At 68.4% G+C, this 24,899-nt stretch overlaps 2 protein-coding genes across 4 annotated transcripts; one reads left to right on the forward strand and one right to left on the reverse strand.

Annotated features, from left to right (window-relative positions):
* Positions 1 to 313: 313 nt before the first annotated feature.
* On the reverse strand, positions 314 to 8,788 carry LOC123369155 (zymogen granule membrane protein 16-like). The gene is made up of 4 exons (XM_045014516.1): positions 8,685 to 8,788; positions 2,068 to 2,123; positions 1,846 to 1,972; positions 314 to 641 (listed from the first exon to the last, which is right to left on the reverse strand). The coding sequence occupies exons 1-4, from the start codon at positions 8,786 to 8,788 to the stop codon at positions 314 to 316; spliced, it is 615 nt and encodes a 204-aa protein (XP_044870451.1).
* A 1,439-nt stretch (positions 8,789 to 10,227) lies between these two features.
* On the forward strand, positions 10,228 to 22,982 carry LOC123368155 (serine/threonine-protein kinase NLK2-like). 3 transcript variants are annotated; one of them, XM_045012708.1, is made up of 11 exons: positions 10,228 to 10,501; positions 11,852 to 11,981; positions 12,577 to 12,632; positions 13,408 to 13,514; positions 13,855 to 13,940; positions 15,285 to 15,494; positions 15,880 to 15,981; positions 16,399 to 16,485; positions 17,169 to 17,370; positions 21,612 to 21,705; positions 22,671 to 22,982. In XM_045012708.1, the coding sequence occupies exons 1-11, from the start codon at positions 10,266 to 10,268 to the stop codon at positions 22,717 to 22,719; spliced, it is 1,359 nt and encodes a 452-aa protein (XP_044868643.1). In that variant the 5' UTR covers positions 10,228 to 10,265; the 3' UTR covers positions 22,720 to 22,982. The 3 variants fall into 3 exon arrangements, with proteins under 3 accessions (XP_044868643.1, XP_044868644.1, XP_044868645.1); XM_045012709.1 differs by having other exon boundaries at positions 17,217 to 17,370; XM_045012710.1 differs by lacking the exon at positions 17,169 to 17,370.
* The last annotated feature ends 1,917 nt before the right edge of the window (positions 22,983 to 24,899 follow it).

The following is a 24,899-nucleotide window of genomic DNA, read 5'->3' on the forward strand; positions in this document are numbered from 1 at the left end:
ACACAAGGAGGAGCCGGTTTGTGCTGGTGCCAAGCGGCGGCGGGTTTATGGAGCCGTGACAGGTGCGGACGCGGGGGGGGGGGGGGGACCGGGGGGGGGCCGCACGGGGGGGGGCGGCCGGGGCAGCGGCAGCGAAGGGGGAGGACGGACGGACCGACGGTGGGAGGGAAAACCCGCCCGGCAGCCGCGGGGGGGGGGGCGGGACCGGCCGCGATGAATCAGGCTCGAGGGGTGGGTCCGTCTTCTGCCCCCCCCGGGATCCTCGGCCCCCCCGGCTGCCCATGGCCACCCCCCCCCCCGCCAGGACAGCTGCCTACGAGCCGCGCGGGCAGCGCGGGCAGCGCCCGGGGGCCGCGTCCCAGTGGAAGCCCAGGGCGTCGATGAGGCCCCCGGCGCGGCCGCTCAGGAAGCGCAGGACGGTGCCGGGGTGCAGCGGGGCCGCGTTGAAGCTGGTGCCCGTGTCCTTCCCGAAGGAGAAGCTGCGGCCCCGGTCCGTGGTGAGCACCAGCCGCCGCAGGTAGCGCTTGTACTTCCCCGACGCCTGCACCACGGACTCGCCGGGGTGCAGCGCGACCTCCTCCAGGTCCCCCCAGGAGCCGCCCACGTACTCGCTCCACTGCGACCCGTAGCGCACCTGCAGCCTGGGGGAGACGCGCCTCAGTCCCGCCCCCAGCCCCCCCAGCCCCGCCGGGGGCCCTCACTCCCGCCCCCCAGCCCCGCCGGGGGCCCTCAGTCCCGCCCCCAGCCCCCCAGCCCCGCCGGGGGCCCTCACTCCCGCCCCCCAGCCCCGCCGGGGGCCCTCAGTCCCGCCCGCAGCCCCCCAGCCCCGCCGGGGCCCTCAGTCCCGCCCGCAGCCCCCCAGCCCCGCCGGGGCCCTCAGTCCCGCCCGCAGCCCCCCAGCCCCGCCGGGGCCCTCCGTCCCGCCCGCAGCCCCCCAGCCCCGCCGGGGCCCTCAGTCCCGCCCCCCAGCCCCGCCGGGGGCCCCTCACTCCCGCCCCCAGCCCCCCCCCCCCCCCGGGGCACTCACTCCCGCCCGCACCCCCCCAGCCCCCCCGGGGGCCCTCCGCCCCGCCCCCCCGCCCCGCCGGGGGCCCCTCACTCCCGCCCCCAGCCCCCCAGCCCCGCCGGGGCCCCTCACTCCCGCCCCCAGCCCCCCAGCCCCGCCGGGGGCCCTCCGTCCCGCCCGCAGCCCCCCCCGCCCCGCCGGGGGCCCTCACTCCCGCCCCCCCGCCCCGCCGGGGGCCCCTCACTCCCGCCCCCCAGCCCCGCCGGGGCCCCTCAGTCCCGCCCCCAGCCCCCCAGCCCCGCCGGGGGCCCTCACTCCCGCCCCCCCGCCCCGCCGGGGGCCCCTCACTCCCGCCCCCCAGCCCCGCCGGGGCCACTCCGTCCCGGCCCCAGCCCCCCAGCCCCGCCGGGGGCCCCTCCCCCCCGCCCCCCAGCCCCGCCGGGGCCCCTCACTCCCGCCCGCAGCCCCGCCGGGGCCCCTCACTCCCGCCCGCAGCCCCGCCGGGGGCCCCTCCCTCCCGCCCCCCAGCCCCCCAGCCCCGCCGGGGCCCCTCACTCCTGCCCGCATCCCCCCTGCCGCGCGGGGGACACTCACTCCCGCCCGCAGCCCCCCAGCCCGGCCGGGGCCCCTCACTCCCGACCCGCAGCCCCCCAGCCCCGCCGGTGCCCCTCACTCCCGACCCGCAGCCCCCCAGGCCCGCCGGTGCCCCTCACTCCTGACCCGCAGCCCCCCAGCTCTGCTGGTGCTCCTCACTCCCGACCCGCAGCCCCCCAGCTCTGCTGGTGCCCCTCACTCCCGGCCTGCAGCCCCCTGCTGCCCCACCTGGGGCTCTCACTCACCCCACGATGAACAGCCAGTTCACTCGGATCCGAATGGCGGTGATGGGCCCATCCAGCTGGTTCCCAGAGTGAGAAAATCTCTTTCCTCCGCCCCCTCCGTACTCCCCGGAAAAGGACGAGCGGCTGACTTGGAAAAGGATCCAGAGAGGAAAGGGTTAAAGGGGGTTCCAGCCCCGCTGCTCCCCGCAGCACGGCCCCCCCCGCCCCTCCCCCCAAACTCACTCGCGTTGCCAGCGACGCCCAGGCAAAGGGCCAGGAGGAGGAGGAAGCGAAGCATCCTGGGGAGACAATGGGGCAAGGAGGTTATTCCGGGCAGGTTTTCATTCATTTGGGGCTGGGGGGCCGGCCCCTCCCCCCCCGAGCCAGCCTGTCCCGCCGTGGGGCCGGAGGGGAGCTGGTGCCCCCGGCGGGAGACAGGCCCCAGGTCCCATCACTCACGCCGCGTCTCTCCGTCGGCGTCGGCGCTGGGAGCTGCCCGGGGTGACCCCCGCTCTTATAGCCGCCGTGGGGAGAGGCTGACGCAGGCAGGCGCCGGCTGCGCAAACATCGTAAACCTGGGCCCCTCCCCACCCGCTGGCCCACTGGCCCCAGGAGCCGGTCGGGGCCATCTGCCAAGCGGAGCAAATGGATCTACACTGGGGACACCCCAATAAATACAGCTGGGGTGCAAGAGCAGAGAGCACCCCCTGCTCCCCCCTGCAGAACAGCCCCCCCCAGCAGCACCCTGGGGCCGGCCCTGGCTGGCAGGGGAGAGCGCCCCCTGCTGAGCCCCCGCCCCGCTCCCTGCACCCCCCAGATATGGGCTCGGACCCGTGTCCGGACATCAGCTACCGTCAGCTCAGCGTCTATGGGCCCTGGTTGTCGAGGAGGCTAACGGCATTGGGGGCTGTATAAGTCGGGGCATTGCCAGCAGATGGAAGGACGTGATCGTTCCCCTCGATTCAACATTGATGAGGCCTCATCTGGAGACTGTGTCCAGTTTTGGGCCCCACCCTACAAGAAGGATGTGGAGAAATTGGAGAGAGTCCAGCAGAGGGCAACAAAAATGATCAGGGGGCTGGAGCACATGACTTACGAGGAGAGGCTGAGGGAACTGGTTTCAGAGTAGCAGCCGTGTTAGTCTGTATCCGCAAAAAAAACAGGAGTACTTGTGGCACCTTAAAGACTAACAAATTTATTTTAGCATGAGCTTTCGTGAGCTGCAGCTCACTTCTTCGGATGCATAGAATGGAACACACAGACAGGAGATATTTATACATACAGAGAACATGAAAAGGTGGAAGTATGCATTATTAGACTCTGCCTGTTGGTATGCATACTTCCACCTTTTCATAAATATCTCCTGTCTGTGTGTTCCATTCTATGTTCCATTCTATGCATCCGAAGAAGTGAGGTGCCACAAGTACTCCTGGTTTTTTTGAGGGAACTGGGATTGTTTAGTCTGCAGAAGAGAAGAGTGAGGGGGGATTTGATAGCTGCTTTCAACTACCTGAAAGGGGGTGTCACAGAGTGTGGGGGAGTCAGGCCCTGCACCCCCGGGCTCCCTGCGATTCACCAGGACTCTCAGCCAGCCAGGAAAGCAGAAGGTTTATTTAGACGACAGGAACACAGTCCAGGACAGGGTCTTGCAGGCACAGATAACAGGATCCCCCCTGTTAGGTCCATCTGGGGGCCCCATAACCCCCCTCGGGGATCAGAGCCCGGTCTCTGCCTCCCCTCTGTTCTCCAGCCAACTCCAGTCTGCCCAGCCCCCTCCGGCCCCTCCTCTCTCCTCCGCTTCTTTCCCGGGCCAGGAAGTCACCTGACCCCTTTGTCTCCAACACCTTTAGCCAGCACCTTTGCAGGGAGGGGCCCGGCCATCAGTTGCTAGGAGACAGAGCTTCAGGCATTTGCTGCATGGACTTTTACTGCTAGATCCTTAGGATCTGTCCCCAGCCCCCAGTGTGACCAGTCCCACTTCGTCACAGGGGGTTCCAAGGAGGATGGAGCTCGGCTGTTCTCAGGGGGGGCAGATGACACAACAAGGAGCAATGGGCTCAAGCTGCAGTGGGGGAGTGTGACGGTGCCCGTGGGAGCCAGCTGGGGTCACGCAATCAGGGTGAGCTGCAAACAGACCGGGGCAGACAAACCCCAAACGCTGGTGGTTATTCCAATACTTAGATTTACCAACCAGCCCAAAACAGCTTCTACAGCACCTCACTGGGCACTCAGAGTCCAAACCCCGCAGTTCCCTTCAAGTGCCAGCCTCAGGCCTCCGGCCAGACACACCTGTCAGAGATGATGATGATTCCTGAGAATCTTACTTCATCATATAAAAGAAAAGGTTCTTCCAGTCCCAAAGGATCAGCCACACACCCAGGTCCAATTATAACTTAGATCTCACCCAAAATACACGCTATAGTCAATTCTTATTAACTAAGCTAAAATTTATTAAAAAAGAAAAAAGAGAGAATGTTGGTTAAAAGATCAATCTACAGACAGACTTGAATTCAATTCTTGAGGTTCAGATACACAGCAGAGATGAGCTTGTAGTTGCCAAAAGTCCTTTTAGAAATAGTCCAGAGGTTATAGTCCAATGTCCATATTCAGGGTGACTCCAGTCAGTGACTGGGGATCTCAATCCTTGTGGCTTAAGGTTTCCCCCTCTTGAAACCCAAAGCAGATCTGAGAAGAAGCAGGATCGTGTCCCAGGCTTTTTATACATTTCCAGCAGCCTTTTGGCCTGATAAAACAATAGGCTTAACTCCTTCTCCCAAACATCCTGGCAATTAGCACAGGGTAATTTATCCATTAAACAGTTCAGATCCAGGTTAGCACAACCTTCAAAGAGACACAGAGACAATAACACTATTTCACTCAAGTATCATCATAAATGTTAATATTCCTTTTTTGACCTATGAATTAAAACTCTAGCAATAGACAAGCCTTGTTTGCTGACATCACAAGCCCTGAGCAAACATCTCCCCTTGAGATCTCTAACAATGCCGGCTGCATTTCAAAGCTCTGTTCATTTACAGATCTTCCTAACCCGTCTTCAAGGTTCACCCCTGGGTCAGGTCAGTCTGGGAGGTGATTAATTCTTTCTGGCCCTGTCACCTTTCAATGAGATATTATATCACACTCATAAGGTCACAGGGAGGTTTAGGTTGGATATTAGGAAACACTATTTCCCTAGGAGGGTGGTGAGGCACCGGGATGGGTTCCCTAGGGAGGTGGTGGAATCTCCTTCCTTAGAGGTTTTTAAGGTCAGGCTTGACAAAGCCCTGGCTGGGATGATTTAGTTGGGTTTGGCCCTGCTTTGAGCAGGGGGTTGGACTAGATGCCTCCTGAGGTCCCTTCCAGCCCTGAGATTCTCTGATTGTAAGAAGAACGTCTTTCGGAGGGAAGGGATTGAAACCCCAGAAGGTCTCAACGCTGTGCCAAGTCCTGCAAACGGAGGAGACCCCCATCAAAGTGTCCCATCATGTTCTGGGGGCCCTGTCTCAGTTTCCCCTCGGCCCAGCTCTCCTCCTCCCTGTGACCAGTCTGGACTCCTGCGTCAAACTCTGGGCAGGGACGCTGGAGCCGGTGTGGAGCCGGGTGGCCGAGGGGGGAACCGATCGCACTCCCCCCCAGCGCTGGGGGAACAGTCCAGGAGCTACGGTGGGTGAAGCCATGTGAATTTGGAACAAAAGCATCCACACAGGGCTGAACAGAGGTTAATGAATCCACTTGAAAGTCACCATTTTGGCTGGGTCAGATTAATTTCTGTCCCCATGTAGACAAGGCCTTGGGAAGTGAAGTGAAACCAAGTTAGAAAGAGAGCACCCCCAGAGGGGTTTACTGACTCTGCTGAAATGAACTGGCATTTGCTCCCCTGGCTGTGCCCGTGTGGACACACTTCCCCTGGTTCAGCTGAACCCGATTCCAAAGTTTAGCCAGAACAAAGGACTCTCCCTGGAGTCACTCCAGATTAACTCCAGATGTGGCTAATCTCATTCCAGAGGCAGGATGATTTGTTCCTCAGCCCCCTGGCAAACCCCCTGCCCCGCTCCCCCTGCCAACCCCCCCCCCGCTCCCTGCAGCACAGCACCCGTTTGAGACGCGGGGGGGTGGGTGCTGGGAGGGCAGGGAGTTTCCGAGACCCAGGGTCAGGCCGGGATGCAGCTGGTGCCAGCACACGGCCCTGCCCGCTGGGAACACACACCCCACCCAGCGCTCGGCACACAACCTGGGCACGAGGGAACAGCCCAGGGGAAAGTCCAGGGGAGGGGTTGGAGAAGAGCTGCCCCCCCTCGAGGGGAAAGGTCCCATGTTCCATTCCCCCCCCCCCCGGTGAAATGCAAATGTCACACAGTTGGGGTGTTACGTTCTCAGCCCTTCAAAAGGACATTAGGGGGACAGCGGGAATAGAACCCAGGAGTCCTGGCTCCCAGCCCCCCCTGCTCTAACCCACCAGCCCCCACTCCCCTCCCAGAACTGGGGAGAGAACCCAGGCGTCCGGGCTCCCAGCCCCCCCCCCGCTCTAACCACTAGACCCCACTCCCCTCCCAGAGCCGGGGAGAGAACCCAGGAGTCCTGGCTCCCAGCCCCCCCTGCTCTAACCACCAGCCCCCACTCCCCTCCCAGAGCCGGGGAGAGAACCCAGGAGTCCTGGCTCCCAGCCCCCCCTGCTCTAACCACCAGCCCCCACTCCCCTCCCAGAGCCGGGGAGAGAACCCAGGAGTCCTGGCTCCCAGCCCCCCACCACTCCAGCTCCCTCCCGCTCCCCATACGCCCCGTCTGCCTGCTGACGTTTACGCGCTGGGCTCAGAGCGACACCGAGGCAGGTGGAGCCGCAGCCCAGCCTGGGGAGGGGCTCGGCGTGACCCCGCACTCAGCCCCGGGGGTGTTACTCCCTCCCGCCAAACAGCCCCGTGGAGCTCGACGCTCGTCTCCGGCGCTGCCCGACAGCCGCTGACCCAGGGAAGGACGGTCCCCCCGGCCCGGCTGCCCCTCGGTGGGCAGGTGCCCTCTGGCGTTGGCCTGGTCCCCCCACAACCCGCCCTGCGGATGCCCAGCCCCGGGCACGGGGGCGGCTCGGGCTGAAGCGGACGGAAAAGCGCCCGGCTCAGGCTGTGCGGGGGGTGACGCCACGGACCGGTCCCGGAGCGTCCCAGCGAGCCGGCCCAGAGCGACGAGCGTGGTGCCGGATCCCAGCCTCGGGGCGCTGGGAACGAGGGGGCTTGCAGGACCCCGCTTGGCCACAGCCCAAGGAAGGTGACAAGACGCCACCAAATCTGAGGCTAACAAAAGTCTCTTTTCAAATGCGTCCGTGGCTGGCGCTCGCTGGAGCCGCGTGCGAAGGGACCCGGGGCCTCGGCCGCAAAGCGGGTTAATGAGCGTTGTAAAGTGATGAATGTTTACACAAAACTAACAAAAGCTCCCCCCCCCCCCCGCTCCCCCTCTTGTGGCCTTTCGGGTCTGGGATCGGAAACGGCTCTAAAGGCGGGAGGGAAACGCAAACCCGGGGCCCACGCAGCGTGTGGAAGGGCTGGAGGTGACGTGGCAAAAGCTGCATCGTAGAAATCAAAGCGGCGGCTGCTCCGCCAAACGCCAGCTCGATTCCCGGCTGCTCGGGCACGAAGCGTCATTTCAAACCCAACCCCCGCGCGCCAGCAAACGCTTGGGGGTTCTGTAATCATCCCCTTTCGGCGCCGTGTTGCCCGGGCTTCCGGCAATGCTGCTGTTGCTGGCTGGGTGGGGGTTGCAGGGCTTTGGGGGGTGCTGCTTTGGCAATGGTTTTTCCTTGTCATTTTCGCAACGGTTTTGTTGTTGTTACAATGTTTTTTTTCCCCTTGTTGTTGTGGTTTTGCAATGGGCGTGTTGCTGATTTTGCGGTTTTGCAGTCTTTTTCCTTGTTGTTTTTGCAACGAATCACAGAGTATCAGGGCTGGAAGGGATCTAGTCCAACCCCCTGCCCAAAGCAGGGCCAAGCCCCAGACAGATTTTTACCCCAGTTCCCTAAGTGGCCTCCTCAAGGATTGAACTCACAACCCTGGGTTTAGCAGGCCAATGCCCAGACCCCTGAGCTCTCCCTCCCCCGCTAATGGGCGTGTTGCTGATTTTGTGTTTTTTGCAGTCTTTTTCCGTGTTATTTTTGCAATTTTTTTGGCTTTGTGTTTTTGCAATTGTTTTTTCCATGTCATTCTTGCAATATCTTTGCCCTGCTCTTTTTCAGTGGTTTCTCCTTCTTTTTGCCATTTTTTTCCTGGTCGTTTTTGCACCGTGTTTGTGGCTGATGTTGAACTTCTGCAAGCTTGGTCATGGTTTTCAAGCGTTTGGGGGTTTTGTGTTTTTGCCATTTTTCATCCTTGTGATTTTTGTGATGTCTTTGTTGTGGGTTTTTGCGATGGTTTTCCCTGGTTGTTTTTGCCGTGGTTGTGTTGTCGTTGTCCGGGCCGTTTCTGTCCCGGCGGGTTTGCCAGGGCGTTGGTGCTGGTTTTGGGGGGGGTTGCCGTGGCGTTCCCTTGCTGTGGTTTTGCAATGGCTGACGGCCCCCTTTGCTTTTGACATCCCCGAGTTTCGCCGCCAGCCCAGCTGTGGGGATGCCACGGGGGCCTCGTGCTGCGACAGGTGGCCGGGGCCAGAAAACCCTGCGGCGAAATGGCCGTCGGGGCTACGGGTTTTCCCCACGCCGCTTCGTGCTTCCCGATCTCAACCGGCCAAGAGCAGCAGGTTTTTTCTTTCTGCCGTGGCTGAAGTCGGGGGCGAGCGCTCAGCCGGGTTCACCTCGGGGAAGCCGAGCGGCCATTTCTGTGCCGTGGGCTCTGAGACTGGCAAAACCCGCGGGGGGCGACGCGCTGGGCGATCCGGCTAACCGGGCGCGTCTCCTTTGCCGGCTCTCCAGCCGCTCCGCCGGCAAAGCGGCGACCGCGGCGGCCGGGCCCGGAGCCGAGCGGGTGCGTAACCCAGAGCGATTCATGGTAAGAGCCGGGCCCAGGACGCTCCAGAACCGGCTCCGGGCCCAGGGGCGGCGAGATGGGATCGAAGGTGCTGGACGGACCCTCCACCCGCCGCTCGCCCAGCCACACACCCGGCGGCGGAGCGGGGCAGCCGGGGGCCGGGCACCGGCGCCGACTCCGGGGGGCTCCAGAGCTCAGACACCCGGGGGGGGGGGGAATAAGGGGGCTCGGCACCCCCCAGCCACAGCACTCGGTGACGCCGCCCATCAGCTGTCGGGGGGAGCGGGGAGGGGGGAGAGCAGCGAGTGGCAGGTGGGCGGGGCCTCAGGGGAGGGGGGAGAGCGGAGGCGGGAAGAGGTGGAGTGAGGGCGGGGGCTCAGGGGGAGGGGCGGTGCAGGGGCGGGGCCTGAGGGGAAAGGGGCGGGGAAGGGGCGGGGCCTCAGGGGAAGGGGCGGTGCAGGGGCGGGGCCACAGTTCAAGCAACTGAGCAGTTCAATTTACCAGTTTACTGTCTGTGTAAGCCCAGCCGCCCCCACCCATCCACCCCCCCCAGCCCCACACAGCCCCCATCTATCCATCCACCCCCCAACCCCCACCCAGCCCCCATCTATCCACCCCCCCATTCACCCACCCCCACCCAGCCCCCTTCTATCCACCCCCAGCCCCCCCCAGCGCCACACAGCCCCCCATCTATCCATCCACCCCCCCACCCAGCCCCCTTCTATCCACCCCCCCAGCCCCACACACCCCCTCTATCTATCTATCCCCCCCACACACACACCCCCTCACGCCCCCTCCCCCCCGATTTCTGTCCGGGGGATTTTTCCCAGCTGGGGGGTTTCTTCCCCCCCCCCCCCCCCCCCCCGCCGTTGCCTTTAACAAAGGACCAGCCGGAGCCGCCGCCTCCCTTCGCCGCCGCGGGCCTGGGGCCGCTCCCGGAGCCCATCGCGGGGGGACCCCCGGCCCCCCCCGGCCCTGCGCCCCCAGCCCTGCGCCCCGCCCCCGGGCTTGGGGGGATGGCTGCGATTTCAGTCCTGGGGGGGCCTGTGCCCCCGATCTCCGCCCTGCCCCCCCAGCCCAGCCGGGATTGTTTACAGTAGGGTCTTCAAGTGCAGCCCCGGCCGCCAGCTTCTCTGCCCCGACACATCCAGCCCCCCAATAGCCTGCCAGAGCCCCCCAATTCCCTGCCCCTCAGCCCCCCAAATCCCTGCCCCCAAATCCCTGCCCCACCGCCCCCCAATTCCCTGCCCCTCAGCCCCCCAAATCCCTGCCCCACCGCCCCCCAATTCCCTGCCCCTCAGCCCCCCAAATCCCTGCCCCACCGCCCCCCAATTCCCTGCCCCTCAGCCCCCCAAATCCCTGCCCCCAATTCCCTGCCCCACCGCCCCCCAATTCCTAGGCCCCCCAGTTCCCACCCCAGCCCCACCACATCCTGCCCACTCCCCCAGACACCCCCATACTCCCAGCAGCCCCCCCGACCCCCGCAGCTGCCCCCCAATGGCCTTCCAGGGCCCCAGCCCCGCGCTCCAGCCCCAGCTCTGCAGCAACGTCCTGGGGGCGCTGACCGGGCTGATCCAGCCCCCCCTGGCAGCGGGGCTGGGGGCGCCCCAGAAACGCTACTGCCCCACTGGGGTGCAGGGGGGGGCACCCCAGACCCCGCCGGCGCCCGCCCCAAAGACGGTGCAGCCCGAACCGGATCGACCCATCGGCTACGGCGCCTTCGGGGTTGTGTGGTGAGAGCGGAGGGTCTGGGGGGGCTGCCGGGCGGGAGTGAGGGGCACTGGCAGAGCTGGGGGGGTCGGGGGGCTGCGGGTCGGGAGTGAGGGGCACCGGCAGAGCTGGGGGGCCGGGGCGCTGCGGGTTGGGAGTGAGGGGCACTGGCAGAGCTAGGGGGCCGGGGCGCTGCGGGTCGGGAGTGAGGGGCACTGGCAGAGCTAGGGGGCCGGGGCGCTGCGGGTTGGGAGTGAGGGGCACTGGCAGGGCTGGGGGGGCCGGGGCGCTGCGGGTCGGGAGTGAGGGGCACTGGCAGAGCTGGGGGGTCGGGGGACGCAGGTCGGGAGTGAGGGGCACCGGCAGAGCTGGGGCCGGGGCTGCGGGTCGGGAGTGAGGGGCACCGGCAGAGCTGGGGGGGCAGGGCTGGGACTGGCAGGGGCTGCGGGTCGGGAGTGAGGGGCACCGGCAGACCTGGGGGCCGGGGCTGTGGGTCGGGAGTGAGGGGCACCGGCAGAGCTGGGGGGGCAGGGCTGGGCTGGCAGGGGCTGCGGGTCGGGAGTGAGGGGCACAGGCAGACCTGGGGGCCGGGGGCTGCGGGTTGGGAGTGAGGGGCACCGGCAGAGCTCGGGGGGTGCAGGGGCTGCGGGTCGGGAGTGAGGGGCACCGGCAGACCTGGGGGCCGGGTGCTGCGGGTCGGGAGTGAGGGGCACCGGCAGAGCTAGGGGGGTGCGGGGGCTGCGGGTCGGGAGTGAGGGGCACCGGCAGAGCTGGGGGGCCGGGGCGCTGCGGGTTGGGAGTGAGGGGCACGCGCAGAGCTGGGGGGGCCGGGGCGCTGCGGGTCGGGAGTGAGGGGCACTGGCAGAGCTGGGGGGGTCGGGGGGACGCAGGTCGGGAGTGAGGGGCACCGGCAGAGCTGGGGGCCGGGGGCTGCGGGTCGGGAGTGAGGGGCACCGGCAGAGCTGGGGGGGCAGGGCTGGGCTGGCAGGGGCTGCGGGTCGGGAGTGAGGGGCACCGGCAGACCTGGGGGCCGGGGGCTGTGGGTCGGGAGTGAGGGGCACCGGCAGAGCTGGGGGGGCAGGGCTGGGCTGGCAGGGGCTGCGGGTCGGGAGTGAGGGGCACTGGCAGACCTGGGGGCCGGGGGCTGCGGGTTGGGAGTGAGGGGCACCGGCAGAGCTAGGGGGGTGCAGGGGCTGCGGGTCGGGAGTGAGGGGCACCGGCAGACCTGGGGGCCGGGGGCTGCGGGTCGGGAGTGAGGGGCACCGGCAGAGCTAGGGGGGTGCGGGGGCTGCGGGTCGGGAGTGAGCGGCACCGGCAGACCTGGGGGCCGGGGGCTGCAGGTCGGGAGTGAGGGGCACCCTGTCTCTGCCCAGGTCGGTGACGGACCCCCGGGATGGGAAGCGGGTCGCGCTGAAGAAGATGCCGAACGTTTTCCAGAATCTCGTCTCCTGCAAACGGGTTTTTCGGGAACTCAGGATGCTCTGTTACTTCAAACATGAGAACGTGAGCCGGGGGGGGGGGAGTTTGGGGGGGCTCTGGCGCCAGGATGGGGGGTGATAGGGAGGGTTTGTGGGGGGCTGCGGAACATGGGGGTAGCTGTGGGGTTGCGGTGGGGGCTATGGGTGGGGGGGCGTTTATGAAGTGGGGGGGGCTGCCGTGGGGCTGGGGGTTGCAGTGGGGGGTAGGGGGGGCTGCAATGGGGCTGGGGGTTGCAGTGGGGGTGGGAGTGCTGCCGTGGGGCTGGGGGTTGCAGTGGGGGGCGGGGGCTGCCGTGGGGCTGGGGTTGCAGTGGGGGGTAGGGGGGGCTGCAATGGGGCTGGGGGTTGCAGTGGGGGTGGGGGGGCTGCCGTGGGGCTGGGGGTTGCAGTGGGGGCGGGGGGCTGCCGTGGGGCTGGGGGTTGCAGTGGGGGGCGGGGGGGGCTGCAATGGGGCTGGGGGTTGCAGTGGCGGGCGGGGGGCTGCCGTGGGGCTGGGGGTTGCAGTGGGGGCGGGGGGCTGCCGTGGGGCTAGGGGTTGCAGTGGGGGGCGGGGGGCTGCCGTGGGGCTGGCTCTGGGACCCTGTGGGGGTATCTGGGGTCTCACCCCCCGGGCCCCTCAGGTACTGTCGGCGCTGGATATCCTGCAGCCCCCCCAGATCGACTGCTTCGAGGAGATGTATCCGCCCCCCGTGGGGGAGGGGCGGGGGAGCCGTGGGGGGGCTGCCCTGGGGGGTAACCGGCGGCAACAGGAGGTGCCGGGGGTGGTTAGGGGTCTGGGGGGAGTGGGGCTTATCGGGGCGCCCTCATAGCCACCTGCTGACGGAGGGGAGGGCTGGGGCTGTGGGGGAGGGGAGCTGGGGGGCTGTGGGGAGCTAGGGGGCCGTGGCAGAGGGGCCTGGGGGGGCATGGGGCTCTGCTATGTGCTGACGGAGGGGAGGGCTGGGGCTCTGGGGGAGGGGAGCTGGGCGGGGGGGGGCTCTGGGGGCTGAGAGCTGGGGGGGAGGGGAGCTGGGGGGCCATGGGGCTCTGCCCCCCGAGCCGCGCCCTTGACCCCCGGCGGTAGCTACGTGCGGAGGGAGGGGAGGGCTGGGGCTGTGGGGGAGGGGAGCTGGGGGGGAGGGGAGCTGGGGGCCATGGGGCTCTGCCCCCCGAGCCCGCCCTTGACCCCCGGCGGTAGCTACGTGCTGACGGAGGGGAGGGCTGGGGCTCTGGGGGAGGGGAGCTGGGCGGGGGGGGGCTCTGGGGGCTGGGAGCTGGGGGCCATGGGGCTCTGCCCCCCGAGCCGCGCCCTTGACCCCCGGCGGTAGCTACGTGCTGACGGAGGGGAGGGCTGGGGCTCTGGGGGAGGGGAGCTGGGCGGGGGGGGCTCTGGGGGCTGGGAGCTGGGGGGGAGGGGAGCTGGGGGCCATGGGGCTCTGCCCCCCGAGCCCGCCCTTGACCCCCGGCGGTAGCTACGTGCTGACGGAGCTGATGCAGAGCGACCTGCACAAGGTGATCGTGTCCCCCCAGCCGCTGAGCGCCGAGCACATCAAGGTCTTTCTCTACCAGATCCTGCGCGGTGAGACCCGGCCCCCCCAACCCCCCCCCGGGACCCCAGAACCCCCCCAAACCCCTCACGTTCCCCCAGAGCCTCCCAGACACCCCCAGTCTCCCCAGGCCCCACAGCCCCCGAAACGTCCCAGTTCTCAGGGGCCCCCAAATATCCATCCTCAGCCACCCCGAAACCCCGTCCCCAGGGCACTCCCCTCCCCCGGCCACCCGGCGTCCCCCCGTACGTCACCGGCCCCTCCCCCGCTTCTCTCGGCACGGGCGGGGGTCCTGGGGGGATCCCTGAGCAGGGAGAAGGGCAGGTTGGGGGTCCCAATCCCAGCCCCCCCCAACGCTGCCCCCTCCCCCAGGGCTGAAATACTTGCACTCTGCCGGCGTGCTCCATCGGGACATCAAACCGGGGAACCTGCTGGTGAACAGCAACTGCATCCTCAAGGTGAGACCCCCCCAGCCCCTCAGCCTCTGGGAGCGGACCCAGGCGTCCGGGGGGACGGCTCCCAGACACCGGACAGGGAAAGGGACCCAGGCATCCGGGGGGACGGCTCCCAGACACCGGACGGGGAAAGGGACCCGGGCATCCGGGGGGACGGCTCCCAGAGACCGGACGGGGAAAGGGACCCAGGCATCCGGGGGGACGGCTCCCAGACACCGGATGGGGAAAGGGACCCGGGCATCCGGGGGGACGGCTCCCAGACACCGGACGGGGAAAGGGACCCAGGCGTCCGGGGGGACGGCTCCCAGAGACCGGACGGGGAAAGGGACCCAGGCATCCGGGGGGACGGCTCCCAGACACCGGACGGGGAAAGGGATCCGGGGGGACGGCTCCCAGACACCGGACGGGGAAAGGGACCCAGGCGTCCGGGGGGAGGGCCCCCAGACACCGGACGGGGAAAGGGACCCAGGCGTCCGGGGGGAGGGCCCCCAGACACCGGACGGGGAAAGGGGTCCGGGGGGACGGCCCCCAGACACCGGACGGGGAAAGGGACCCAGGCATCCGGGGGGACGGCTCCCAGACACCGGACGGGGAAAGGGACCCAGGCGTCCGGGGGGAGGGCCCCCAGACACCGGACGGGGAAAGGGACCCAGGCGTCCGGGGGGACGGCTCCCAGACACCGGACGGGGAAAGGGACCCGGGCGTCTGGGGGGACGGCTCCCAGACACCGGACGGGGAAAGGGACCCGGGCATCCGGGGGGACGGCTCCCAGACACCGGACGGGGAAAGGGGTCCGGGGGGACGGCTCCCAGACACCGGACGGGGAAAGGGGTCCGGGGGGACGGCTCCCAGACACCGGACGGGGAAAGGGACCCGGGCGTCCGGGGGGACGGCTCCCAGACACCGGACGGGGAAAGGGACCCAGGCGTCCGGGGGGACGGCTCCCAGACACCGGACGGGGAAAGGGGTCCGGGGGGACGGCCCCCAGACACCGGACGGGGAAAGGGGTCCGGGGGGACGGCCCCCAGACACCGGACGGGGAAAGGGACCCGGGCATCCGGGGGGACGGCTCCCAGACACCAGATGGGGAAAGGGACCTGGGCGTCCGGGACGGCCCCCGGACAGGGAAAGGGACCCGGGTGTCCGGGACGGCTCCCAGACACCGGACAGGGAAAGGGACCCAGGCGTCCGGGACTGTTCCACTAGGGGGCCCCTAGTGCTCCCCAGAATCTGAAATGGGCAGGGGACCCAAGCGTCCGGGTCGGGCTCCCCGCAGCGTTCCCAGGCAGTGGGGGAGGGGCTGGGCGGGGGACCCAGGCGTCCGGGCTCACCCCCTGCCCACGGCAGATCTGCGACTTCGGGCTGGCGCGGCTGGAGGAGCCGGACGAGGGGCAGCCCATGACGCAGGAGGTGGTGACCCAGTACTACCGGGCCCCCGAGATCCTCATGGGGACCCCCCACTACGGCCCCCCCATCGACCTCTGGGCCGTCGGCTGCATCTTCGCCGAGCTGCTCGGCCGGCGCGTCCTCTTCCAGGGCTCCAGCCCCATCCAGCAGGTGGGGCCGGCGGGGCAGCCGGGGGGGAGGGGATCGGGTGGGGGCCGGCGGGGCAGCCGGGGGGGAGGGGATCGGGTGGGGGAGAGGAGGGGAGAGGGGGGAGGGGATCGGGGGGGGCCGGCGAGGCAGCCATGGGGGTGGGGATCGGGGGGGGGGCTGGCGGGGCAGCCATGGGGGAGGGGATCGGGGGGGCTGGGGGGCAGCCAGGGGGTAGGGGATCGGGGGGGCCGGGCGGGGCAGCCATGGGGGAGGGGGTCGGGGGGGAGAGGGGAGGGATTCGGGGGGAGGTGGGGGAGGAGAGGTGGAGGGAGGGGCTAGTGGGGGGTGGGTTGCATGGGGGGAGGCTCTCGCACCCCCCATTAACTCCCCCCCCAACACCCTGCAGCTGGACCTGATCACAGACCTCCTCGGCACCCCCCCGCCCCACGCCCTGCGCTCGGCCTGCGAGGGGGCCCGGACCCACGTGCTGCGGGGCGCCCACAAACCGGTGAGCCCCGGGGGGGGGGCTGAGGGCAGTCGGGGCTGGCAGGGGGAAGCGGGGGCTGGGATCGGGGCACTGGGAGAAGTGGGGGACTGGAATCGGGGCTGGGCCGGGAGAAGTGGGGGGCTGGAATTGGGGGGCTGAGCCGGGAGAAGTGGGGGGCTGAGCCGGGAGAAGTGGGGGCTGGACTGGGGAAGTGGGGGCTGGACTGGGGAAGTGGGGGGCTGGGATCGGGGCACTGGGAGAAGTGGGGGACTGGAATCGGGGCTGGGCCAGGGGAAGTGGGGGGCTGGAATTTGGGGGCTGGGCCGGGGGAAGTGGGGGGCTGGAATTGGGGGGCTGGACTGGGGAAGTGGGGGCTGGGCCGGGGGCGATTGGGGGACCCGGGGGAGGGGAGCCCCACTCAGGCTCCGTGTCCCCCAGCCCGCGCTGTCCGTGCTGCACCTGCTCTCGGGGGAGGCGACCCACGAGGCCGTTCACCTGCTCTGCCGCCTGCTGGTCTTCGACCCCGTGAGTCACCCGGACACCAGGGTCCCTTTCCCATCCCTGGGAGCGCTGGGGGACCCCACCCGGACACCTGGATCCCTGGGAGCGCTGGGGGTCCTCGCCCGGATGCCTGGGTCCCCTCCCTGTCCCTGGGAGCACTGGGGGTTCCCTGCCCGGATGCCAGGGTCCCTTCCCCATCCCTGGGAGCGATGGGGGTCCTCGCCCGGATGCCTGGGTCCCTCCCCATCCCTGGGAGCACTGGGGGTCCTCCCCACCAGATGCTGGAGTCCCTGGGAGCACTGGGGTTCCCTGCCCGGACGCCAGGGTCCCTGGGAGCACTGGGATTCCCCCCGGACGCCGGGGTCCCTGGGAGCACTGGGGGTTCAGACTCTGGGGTCCCCGGGAGCGCTGGGGGTTCAGATTGGAGCACTGGGGGTTCAGACTCCGGGGTCCCTGGGAGCTCTGGGGTCCCCCCCGGCTGCCGGGGTCCCCGAGAACACTGGGGGGTCAGACTCCGGGGTCCCCGGGAGCGCTGGGGGCTCAGACGCCGGGTCCCCGGGAGCGCTGGGGGTTCAGACTCTGGGGTCCCCGGCAGCGCTGGGGGTTCAGACGCCGGGTCCCCGGCAGCGCTGGGGGTTCAGACTCCGGGGTCCCCGGGAGCGCTGGGGTCCCCCCCGGACGCCGGGGTCCCACGCTGGCTCTCGCAGGCGCGGCGGCTCTCGGCGCGGGCGGCGCTGGCTCACCCGTACCTGCAGGAGGGGCGACTCCGCTACCACACGTCCATGTGCCGCTGCTGCCACAGCCTGGGCTCGGGGCGCGTCTACGCCAGCGAGTTCGAGCCCCCCGCCGCGGCCCCCCACTTCGACGACGCCTACGAGCGGGGCCTGCGCTCCGTCGGGCAGGCCAAAGGTGACCCCCGCCGCCCCCCTGCCCCCCCGGTGCCCCCCAGTGCCCCCGCATGCTGAGCCCCCCGCCAGGGCCCCCGCCACCCCCCTGCCCCCCCGGTGCCCCCCAGTACCCCCGCATGCTGAGCCCCCCGCTGCCCCCCTGCCCCCTGTCACGGAGTGTGGGGGACCCAGGCCCTGCACCCCCGGGCTCCCTACGATTCACCAGGACTCTCAGCCAGCCAGTAAAGCAGAAGGTTTATTTAGACGACAGGAACACAGTCCAGGACAGGTCTTGCAGGCACAGATAACCGGATCCCCCCGGTAGGTCCATCTTGGGGGCCTCCCAGCCCCCCCCCCCGGGGATCAGAGCTCGGTCTCCCTGCTCCCCTCTCTTCCTCAGCCAACTCCAGTCTGCCAGACCCCTCCGGCCCCTCCTCTCTCCCCAGCCTCCTTCCTTTGTGTCTGCCCTGGCCAGAGGTGTCACCTCCCCTCCCCCAGGCCCAGCTCAGCTCACAGTTGAATTCCTGCATCTCACCTAAACCTCTGGCTCTCCCCTCCCCCGCACAGACAGTCTGTGCTTCCTACTCCTTCACACCTCTCCCCCCTCCGAGACTGAACTGAGCGGGGTCACTCCAGCCAGTGACCCGGGGAAGTTCGGACCCACCTACAACCTTATGCCGCCCGCGCCCTCTCCCCACCCCAGTACCCCTGGGGTGCACACGGGGCTGGGGCCTTCCCCCCACGTTCCAGTCTGGGGGGCTGTGATTCAGGCTCTCTCGGTTCAGAGCCCCCCTCCTGACCCTGGCCCCCCTCCGGACAGGCTCCTCGGGGCGGGGCCCGGGCCTTACAGCCATCTCCCCCCTGTCCCGGGCCTTCCTCCCCCTCTGGCAGGGGTCACAGGAGCGGCAGTGCTGCCGGACATGGGCAAAGACCCCAGGCCAGTAATAGTTCTGTAGCAGCCTCTGCTGGGTACGCCAGGCTCCCGGGTGCCCTGAGGGGGACATGTCATGGGCCTGGCACAGCAGCTGGTGGCGATACTCCTGGGGTGCCACCAGCTGCCTCCTGATCCCCCCTGACTCCATCTTCCCTGGGGGAGCCCATTCTCGGTACAGGAGCCCCTTCTCCCACAGGAACCTTTTCCGGCCACCTCGTCCCCTGGTCTGTCCCCCCGCGAGGTTGGCCAGGTCCCTTATCCTCCGCAAGGAGGGGTCTCCCCGCACTGCGGCCTGGTACTCAGCCGCTGGGGCAGGGGCGGGGATCTGCTCTCTCTCCCCGGCTGGGTCTGGGGCCACAGCCTCTCTGAGCCCCGTCCCTGGGCGTTCCCTCCCTACCGGGTCAGGGTCCGGTGTCTCGGCCAAAGTACTTTCCCCGGGGTCAGGGTGCAGAGCCCTGCGTCGACCCTGACTACGGTTCACGGACAGGGTACCCTGGGTGTTACTGGGCCAGTCCTCGAGGTCCCCCCCCATTAACACCTCCGTGGGCAAATGTCGGTGCACCCCCACGTCCTTGAGGCCCTCCTTGTCCCCCCACTTTAGGTGCACCCTCGCTACAGGCACCCTGAATGGGGTCCCGATCACACCCCTCAGGTTCAGGTAGGTGTTGGGCACCATCCGATCTGGGCCCACCACCTGCGGCCGGGCCAGCGTCACCTCTGCGCCCGTATCCCAGTACCCAGTGACCTCCTTCCCGTCTACCTCCAGGGGAACAAGGCACTCGCTCCGGAGGGGTAGTCCCGTGCCCACCCTGTAAACCCCAAACTCAGGGCTGGGAGCATCCAGCCCCTCGGAGGGGACAGCCCGGGGGCCCCCCCTCCCTCCTTTGCAGGGGGTACGCGGCCAGCCCCCCTTCCCTGCGAACGCTGCCCCTCATCCAGCTGGGTCTCTACCAAGTTGACCCGGTGGGGGGCTGGTCTGCTCAGTTTGTCCCAGAGCTTGGGGCACTGGGCCCGTACGTGGCCCGGCTGGCCACACTGATAGCAGCCCATGTCTCGTGGGTCCCCTCGAGGGGGACGGCTGGACCTGACGCCAGATGCTTCCCTTTGGTGGGGGCCCTCCCTCGGCCCCTTCTGGGAGGTCCCGTGGTGACTCTCTCTCTGCGTTGAGGCAGACCTGCTCCTTCGAGACGCCTCCCTGCCATCCCCCGCCCGACTGTCCACAAACTCGTCGGCCAGCCGGCCTGCATGCTGCAGATTCTCCGGCTTCTGGTCCATCAGCCACTGCTTCAGGTCCGATGGGCACTGCTCATACAGGTGCTCCAGTACAACTAGGTCAAGCAGGTCCTCTCTAGTTTGGGCCCCAGCTGTCCACTTGCGGGCATACCCCTGCGCCCGGTTGACCAGTTGCAAGTATGTGCCCTCCCGGGTCTTACGTTGACCCCGGAACCTCTTCCGGTACATCTCCGGGGTCAGCCCAAACTCGCGGAGCAGGGCCTCTTTGAACAGGTTGTAGTCCCCCGCCTCCGCCCCTCTCATTCGGCTGTACACCTCCACGGCGGTGGAGTCCAGTAAGGGGGTGAGGCACCGGATCCTGTCTGCGGGGTCAACCTGGTGCAGCTCGCAGGCATTCTCAAAGGCCGTCAGGAAGGTGTCTATGTCCTCCCCCTCCTTACGCCGGGCCAGGAAGTTCGCATCGAAGCTCTTTGTAGGCTTGGGCCCCCCCTCACTCACCGCAGCCGGGGCCTCCCTGCTTTTCAGCTGGGCCATGGCCAGCTCGAATTCACGCTGCTTCTGCCGGTCCTCCATCTCCATCCGTTTGATCTCTCTCTCCAAGTCCAGCCGCCTGCGCTCCACGGAGGCCGAGCGTCGCCGGGACGATCCCCTGCTGGCTGGGGAGGTCACGGTGCCCTCGGTAGCTGGGCTCCTCCTCCCCCTCCCCCTAGGCCTAGGGGTGGGGGGTCTCGGGACGCCCTCATCCGCCGACTGGCCACTCCCAGCGGGGACAGACACTGGTGCCTGCGCTGCATCTGCCGGGCTGCTTCCCTCAGAGACAGGGACCGGTTCATTCCTGCGATCTCTCTCCTCCAGCCGGGCAATCAGCTGGGCCTTGGTGAGCTTCCCATGGCGCAGCCCCCCCTGCTTGCACAGCTCCACCAGCTCACACTTGCGCTTCTGGGAATACATCTTCCTGCTGGCCACTCGCAGGCTGGGGTGCTCGCCGCTCCCCACGGGTTCCAGGGGGACCCCTAGTGTGCCAGTCCTTGAGGTCACCACCTCTCTGCCAGGGTCGAGCAGCAGCCTCCTCCGCCCCTGGAATCGCTCGCTGTGATCCCCCGGGGGACCCTGTTACTGCAAAGTCCTTCTCTCTGGCCACACTCGCCCAGGAGTGAATCGCCCCTTCGTTTTACTGCTCCCCAGTCACTTACTGCAGGAAGCGCTGTCCGCGGGGTGCCGCCGATCCCACCGCTGCCACCAGTTGTCACGGAGTGTGGGGGACCCAGGCCCTTCACCCCCGTGCTCCCTACGATTCACCAGGACTCTCAGCAGCCAGTAAAGCAGAAGGTTTATTTAGACGACAGGAACACAGTCCAACACAGGTCTTGCAGGCACAGATAACCAGATCCCCCCGGTTAGCTCCATCTTGGGGGGCCTCACCGCCCCCCCCCCCCCCCCCCGGGGATCAGAGCTCGGTCTACCTGCTCCCCTCTCTTCCTCAGCCAACTCCAGTCTCCCAGTCCTCTCCGGCCCCTCCTCTCTCCTCCGCCTCCTTCCTTTGTCTCTGCCCTGGCCAGAGGTGTCACCTCCCCTCCCCCAGGCCCAGCTCAGCTCACAGTTGAATTCCTGCATCTCACCTAAACCTCTGGCTCTCCCCTCCCCCGCACAGACAGTCTGTGCTTCCTACTCCATTACACCCCCCCAGTGCCCCCCGGTGCCCCCACAGGCTGACCTCACCCCCTGCTGCCCCCCGATGCCCCCCAGTGCCCCCGCATGCTGAGCCCCCCACCAGGGCCCCCCGCGGCCCCCCCATCACCCCACACACCGACCTACCCCTGGGGCCCCCACAGCCCCCCTAAAACTGACCCTCACCCCCTGGGACCTCTTGCTGTCACCCCCGAGCCCTGACCCCCCTCCAAACCCCCCACTGTCCCCCCAAACACCAGCCCCCCTCACATGAACCCCCCCAGACCCCCTCCGGCTCCCACAGCCGCTGCCCACCCCCACAAGGGACCCCCCGGTTTGGATCTGTTCCCCCGACCCCCTCTCCAGCCCCCCGCAGTGAATTTCTGCCCCGCGACCCCCAGATCTGGAGCTGCCCCCCTCTCTTGCAGAGCTGGTTCACAGCTTCATCCTGGAGCAGCAGAAGGGGGCGCGGGTCCCCCTGTGCATCAACCCCAACTCGGCCGCCTTCAAAACCTTCATCCGGTGAGTGCCCCACGGCGTCTTCCCCCTGCCCCACGGCATCCCCCCCCTCTGCCCCACAGCGTCCCTGCCTCCGCCCCAACGCGCCCCCCCTCTGCCCCACAGCGTCCCCAGCTCCGCCCCAAAGCGCCCCCCCACCCCACGTCACCTGCCCCCCTCTGCCCCACGGCGTCCCCCCCTCTGCCCCACAGCATCCCCCCTCTGCCCCACGGCATCCCCCCCTCTGCCCCAAAGTGCCCCCCCGCCCCACGGCATCCCCCCCCGCCCCACGGCGTCCCCGCCTCTGCCCCAAAGTGCCCCCCGCTGCCCCACGGCGTCCCCACCTCCGCCCCACGGCGTCCCCGCCTCCACCCCAAAGCGCCCCCCCGCCCCACGGCGTCCCCGCCTCCGCCCCAAAGTGCCCCCCCTCTGCCCCACGGCGTCCCCGCCTCCGCCCCAAAGTGCCCCCCTCTGCCCCACGGCGTCCCCGCCTTCGCCCCAAAGTGCCCCCCCTCTGCCCCACGGCGTCCCCGCCTCCGCCCCAAAGCGCCCCCCGCCCCACGTCACCTGCCTGCCTGCGCCCCACGGTGCCCCCCACCCCACAGCGCCTGCCAGCCTGTGCCCCACGGCGCCCACCCCCCTCTGCCCCACGGCACCTGCCCGCCTGCGCCTCACGGTGTCCCCCCCGGCGCCTGCCAGCCTGTGCCCCACAGCACCCCCGCCTCTGCCCCACGGTGCCCCCCCATCTCCATCCCACAGCGCCCCCCACCAGCCTCTGCCCCACAGCGCCCCCGCCAGCCTGCGCCCCACGCATCCCCCACTACCTCCCCCCATGGCGCCCCCCACCCCAGCCAGCCCCGTGTCCCACTGCTCCAACCCACAGCCAGCCCCCCATCCCGCCCCACAGCACCTTCACCAGCCCCCCACCCTGCTCCCCACAGCTCCCCAGCCAGCCCCCCGGCTGGGTTTGACCCCTCGTTCCCCCGCAGGTCGACGGCCTGGCATTCGTCGAAAGCTTCCAAGAAGGATGAGAGATGAAGGCGGCTGGAGGCAGCTTTGGGGTTCGGGGGTGGCCAGATGGAAGGAGAAAGGGGGGGCTGGAGCCCCCCGGCCACAGCGGGACGGACCCCGAATCGCCTGCTGAACTGCTGGGGAAAAGTCAAGGCTCCCGGACCTGAAATCAAAGGGACCCTCGAGTTCCCCCTGAACCTCCCTGCACCCCCCAACCCCCTGAGTCTGCACTGGGAATACGCCCCCCCCCCGAGCCCCCCCAACCCCCTGAGTCTGCACTGGGAATACACCCCCCCGAGCCCCCCCGAATCCCCTGAGTCTGCACTGGGAATACGCCCCCCCGAGCCCCCCCAACCCCCTGAGTCTGCACTGGGAATACGCCCCCCCTGAGCCCCCCCGAATCCCCTGAGTCTGCACTGGGAATACGCCCCCCCGAACCCCCCAACCCCCTGAGTCTGCACTGGGAATACGCCCCCCCCAACCCCCCCCTACCGCCTGTGTCTGCACTGGGAATACGCCCCCCAAACCCCCTGAGTCTGCACTGGGAATACGCCCCCCCGAGCCCCCCCAAATCCCCTGAGTCTGCACTGGGAATACGCCCCCCCGAACCCCCTCCAACCCCCTGAGTCTGCACTGGGAATACGCCCCCCCCGAGCCCCCCAAACCCCCTGAGTCTGCACTGGGAATACGCCCCCCCCGAGCCCCCCCAAACCCCCTGAGGCTGCACTGGGAATACGCCCCCCCGAACCCCCTCCAACCCCCTGAGTCTGCACTGGGAATACGCCCCCCCCCGACCCCCCCAACCCCCTGAGTCTGCACTGGGAATACGCCCCTCCGAGCCCCCCCGAATCCCCTGAGTCTGCACTGGGAATACGCCCCCCAACCCCCTGAGTCTGCACTGGGAATACGCCCCCCCGAGCCCCCCCGAATCCCCTGAGTCTGCACTGGGAATACGCCCCCCCGAGCCCCCCCGAATCCCCTGAGTCTGCACTGGGAATACGCCCCCCCGAACCCCCTCCAACCCCCTGAGTCTGCACTGGGAATACGCCCCCCCCAACCCCCTGAGTCTGCACTGGGAATACGCCCCCCCCGAGCCCCCCAACCCCCTGAGTCTGCACTGGGAATACGCCCCCCCAACCCCCTGAGTCTGCACTGGGAATACGCCCCCCCGAATCCCCTGAGTCTGCACTGGGAATACACCCCCCCAAACCCCCTGAGTCTGCACTGGGAATACGCCCCCCCGAGCCCCCCCGAATCCCCTGAGTCTGCACTGGGAATACGCCCCCCCAACCCCCCCAAACCCCCTGAGTCTGCACTGGGAATACGCCCCCCCGAACCCCCTCCAACCCCCTGAGTCTGCACTGGGAATACGCCCCCCCGAGCCCCCCCGAATCCCCTGAGTCTGCACTGGGAAACGCCCCCCCAACCCCCCAACCCCCTGAGTCTGCACTGGGAATACGCCCCCCCGAACCCCCTCCAACCCTCTGAGTCTGCACTGGGAATACGCCCCCCCGGACCCCCTGAGTCTGCACTGGGACTCCGCCCCCCCGCGCCCCCCCAACCCCCTGAGTCTGCACTGGGAATACGCCCCCCCGAACCCCCTCCATCCCCCTGAGTCTGTACTGGGACTACGCCCCCCCAACCCCCTGAGTCTGCACTGGGAATACGCCCCCCCGAACCCCCTCCAACCCCCTGAGTCTGCACTGGGAATACGCCCCCCCAACCCCCTGAGTCTGCACTGGGAATACGCCCCCCCGGACCCCCTGAGTCTGCACTGGGAATACGCCCCCCCGAGCCCCCCCAAACCCCCTGAGTCTGCACTGGGAATACGCCCCCCCGAGCCCCCCCGTACCCCCTGAGTCTGCACTGGGAATACGCCCCCCCTAGCCCCCCCAACCCCCTGAGTCTGCACTGGGAATACGCCCCCCCGAGCCCCCCCGGACCCCCTGAGTCTGCACTGGGAATACGCCCCCCCGAGCCCCCCCAAACCCCCTGAGTCTGCACTGGGAATACGCCCCCCCGAGCCCCCCCGAATCCCCTGAGTCTGCACTGGGAATACGCCCCCCCGAGCCCCCCCGGACCCCCTGAGTCTGCACTGGGAAACGCCCCCCACCCCGAACCCCCCCAACCCCCTGAGGCTGCACTGGAAAATGAACCCCACTGCACCCCCAAATTCCTTTGAGCCTGCACTGGAAAGGAGACTCCCC

The sequence above is a fragment of the Mauremys mutica genome, chromosome 4, assembly GCF_020497125.1.
Source record: "Mauremys mutica isolate MM-2020 ecotype Southern chromosome 4, ASM2049712v1, whole genome shotgun sequence".
In the NCBI taxonomy this organism is placed as follows: domain Eukaryota; kingdom Metazoa; phylum Chordata; order Testudines; family Geoemydidae; genus Mauremys; species Mauremys mutica.

Bases quoted from the DNA above. Each gene is read 5' to 3' on its own strand.
- LOC123369155 (XM_045014516.1), bottom strand. From the start codon at position 8,788: ATGAATCGCTCTGGGTTACGCACCCGCTCGGCTCCGGGCCCGGCCGCC. The intron at 2,124-8,684 runs GTTAGCCGGATC...TTGTCTCCCCAG, and splicing joins CGGCAAAGGAGACGCGCCCG to GATGCTTCGCTTCCTCCTCC. The intron at 642-1,845 runs GTGAGTGAGAGC...CGTCTCCCCCAG, and splicing joins AACTGGCTGTTCATCGTGGG to GCTGCAGGTGCGCTACGGGT.
- LOC123368155 (XM_045012708.1), top strand. From the start codon at position 10,266: ATGGCCTTCCAGGGCCCCAGCCCCGCGCTCCAGCCCCAGCTCTGCAGC. The intron at 10,502-11,851 runs GTGAGAGCGGAG...GTCTCTGCCCAG, and splicing joins GGCGCCTTCGGGGTTGTGTG to GTCGGTGACGGACCCCCGGG. The intron at 15,495-15,879 runs GTGGGGCCGGCG...AACACCCTGCAG, and splicing joins GCTCCAGCCCCATCCAGCAG to CTGGACCTGATCACAGACCT.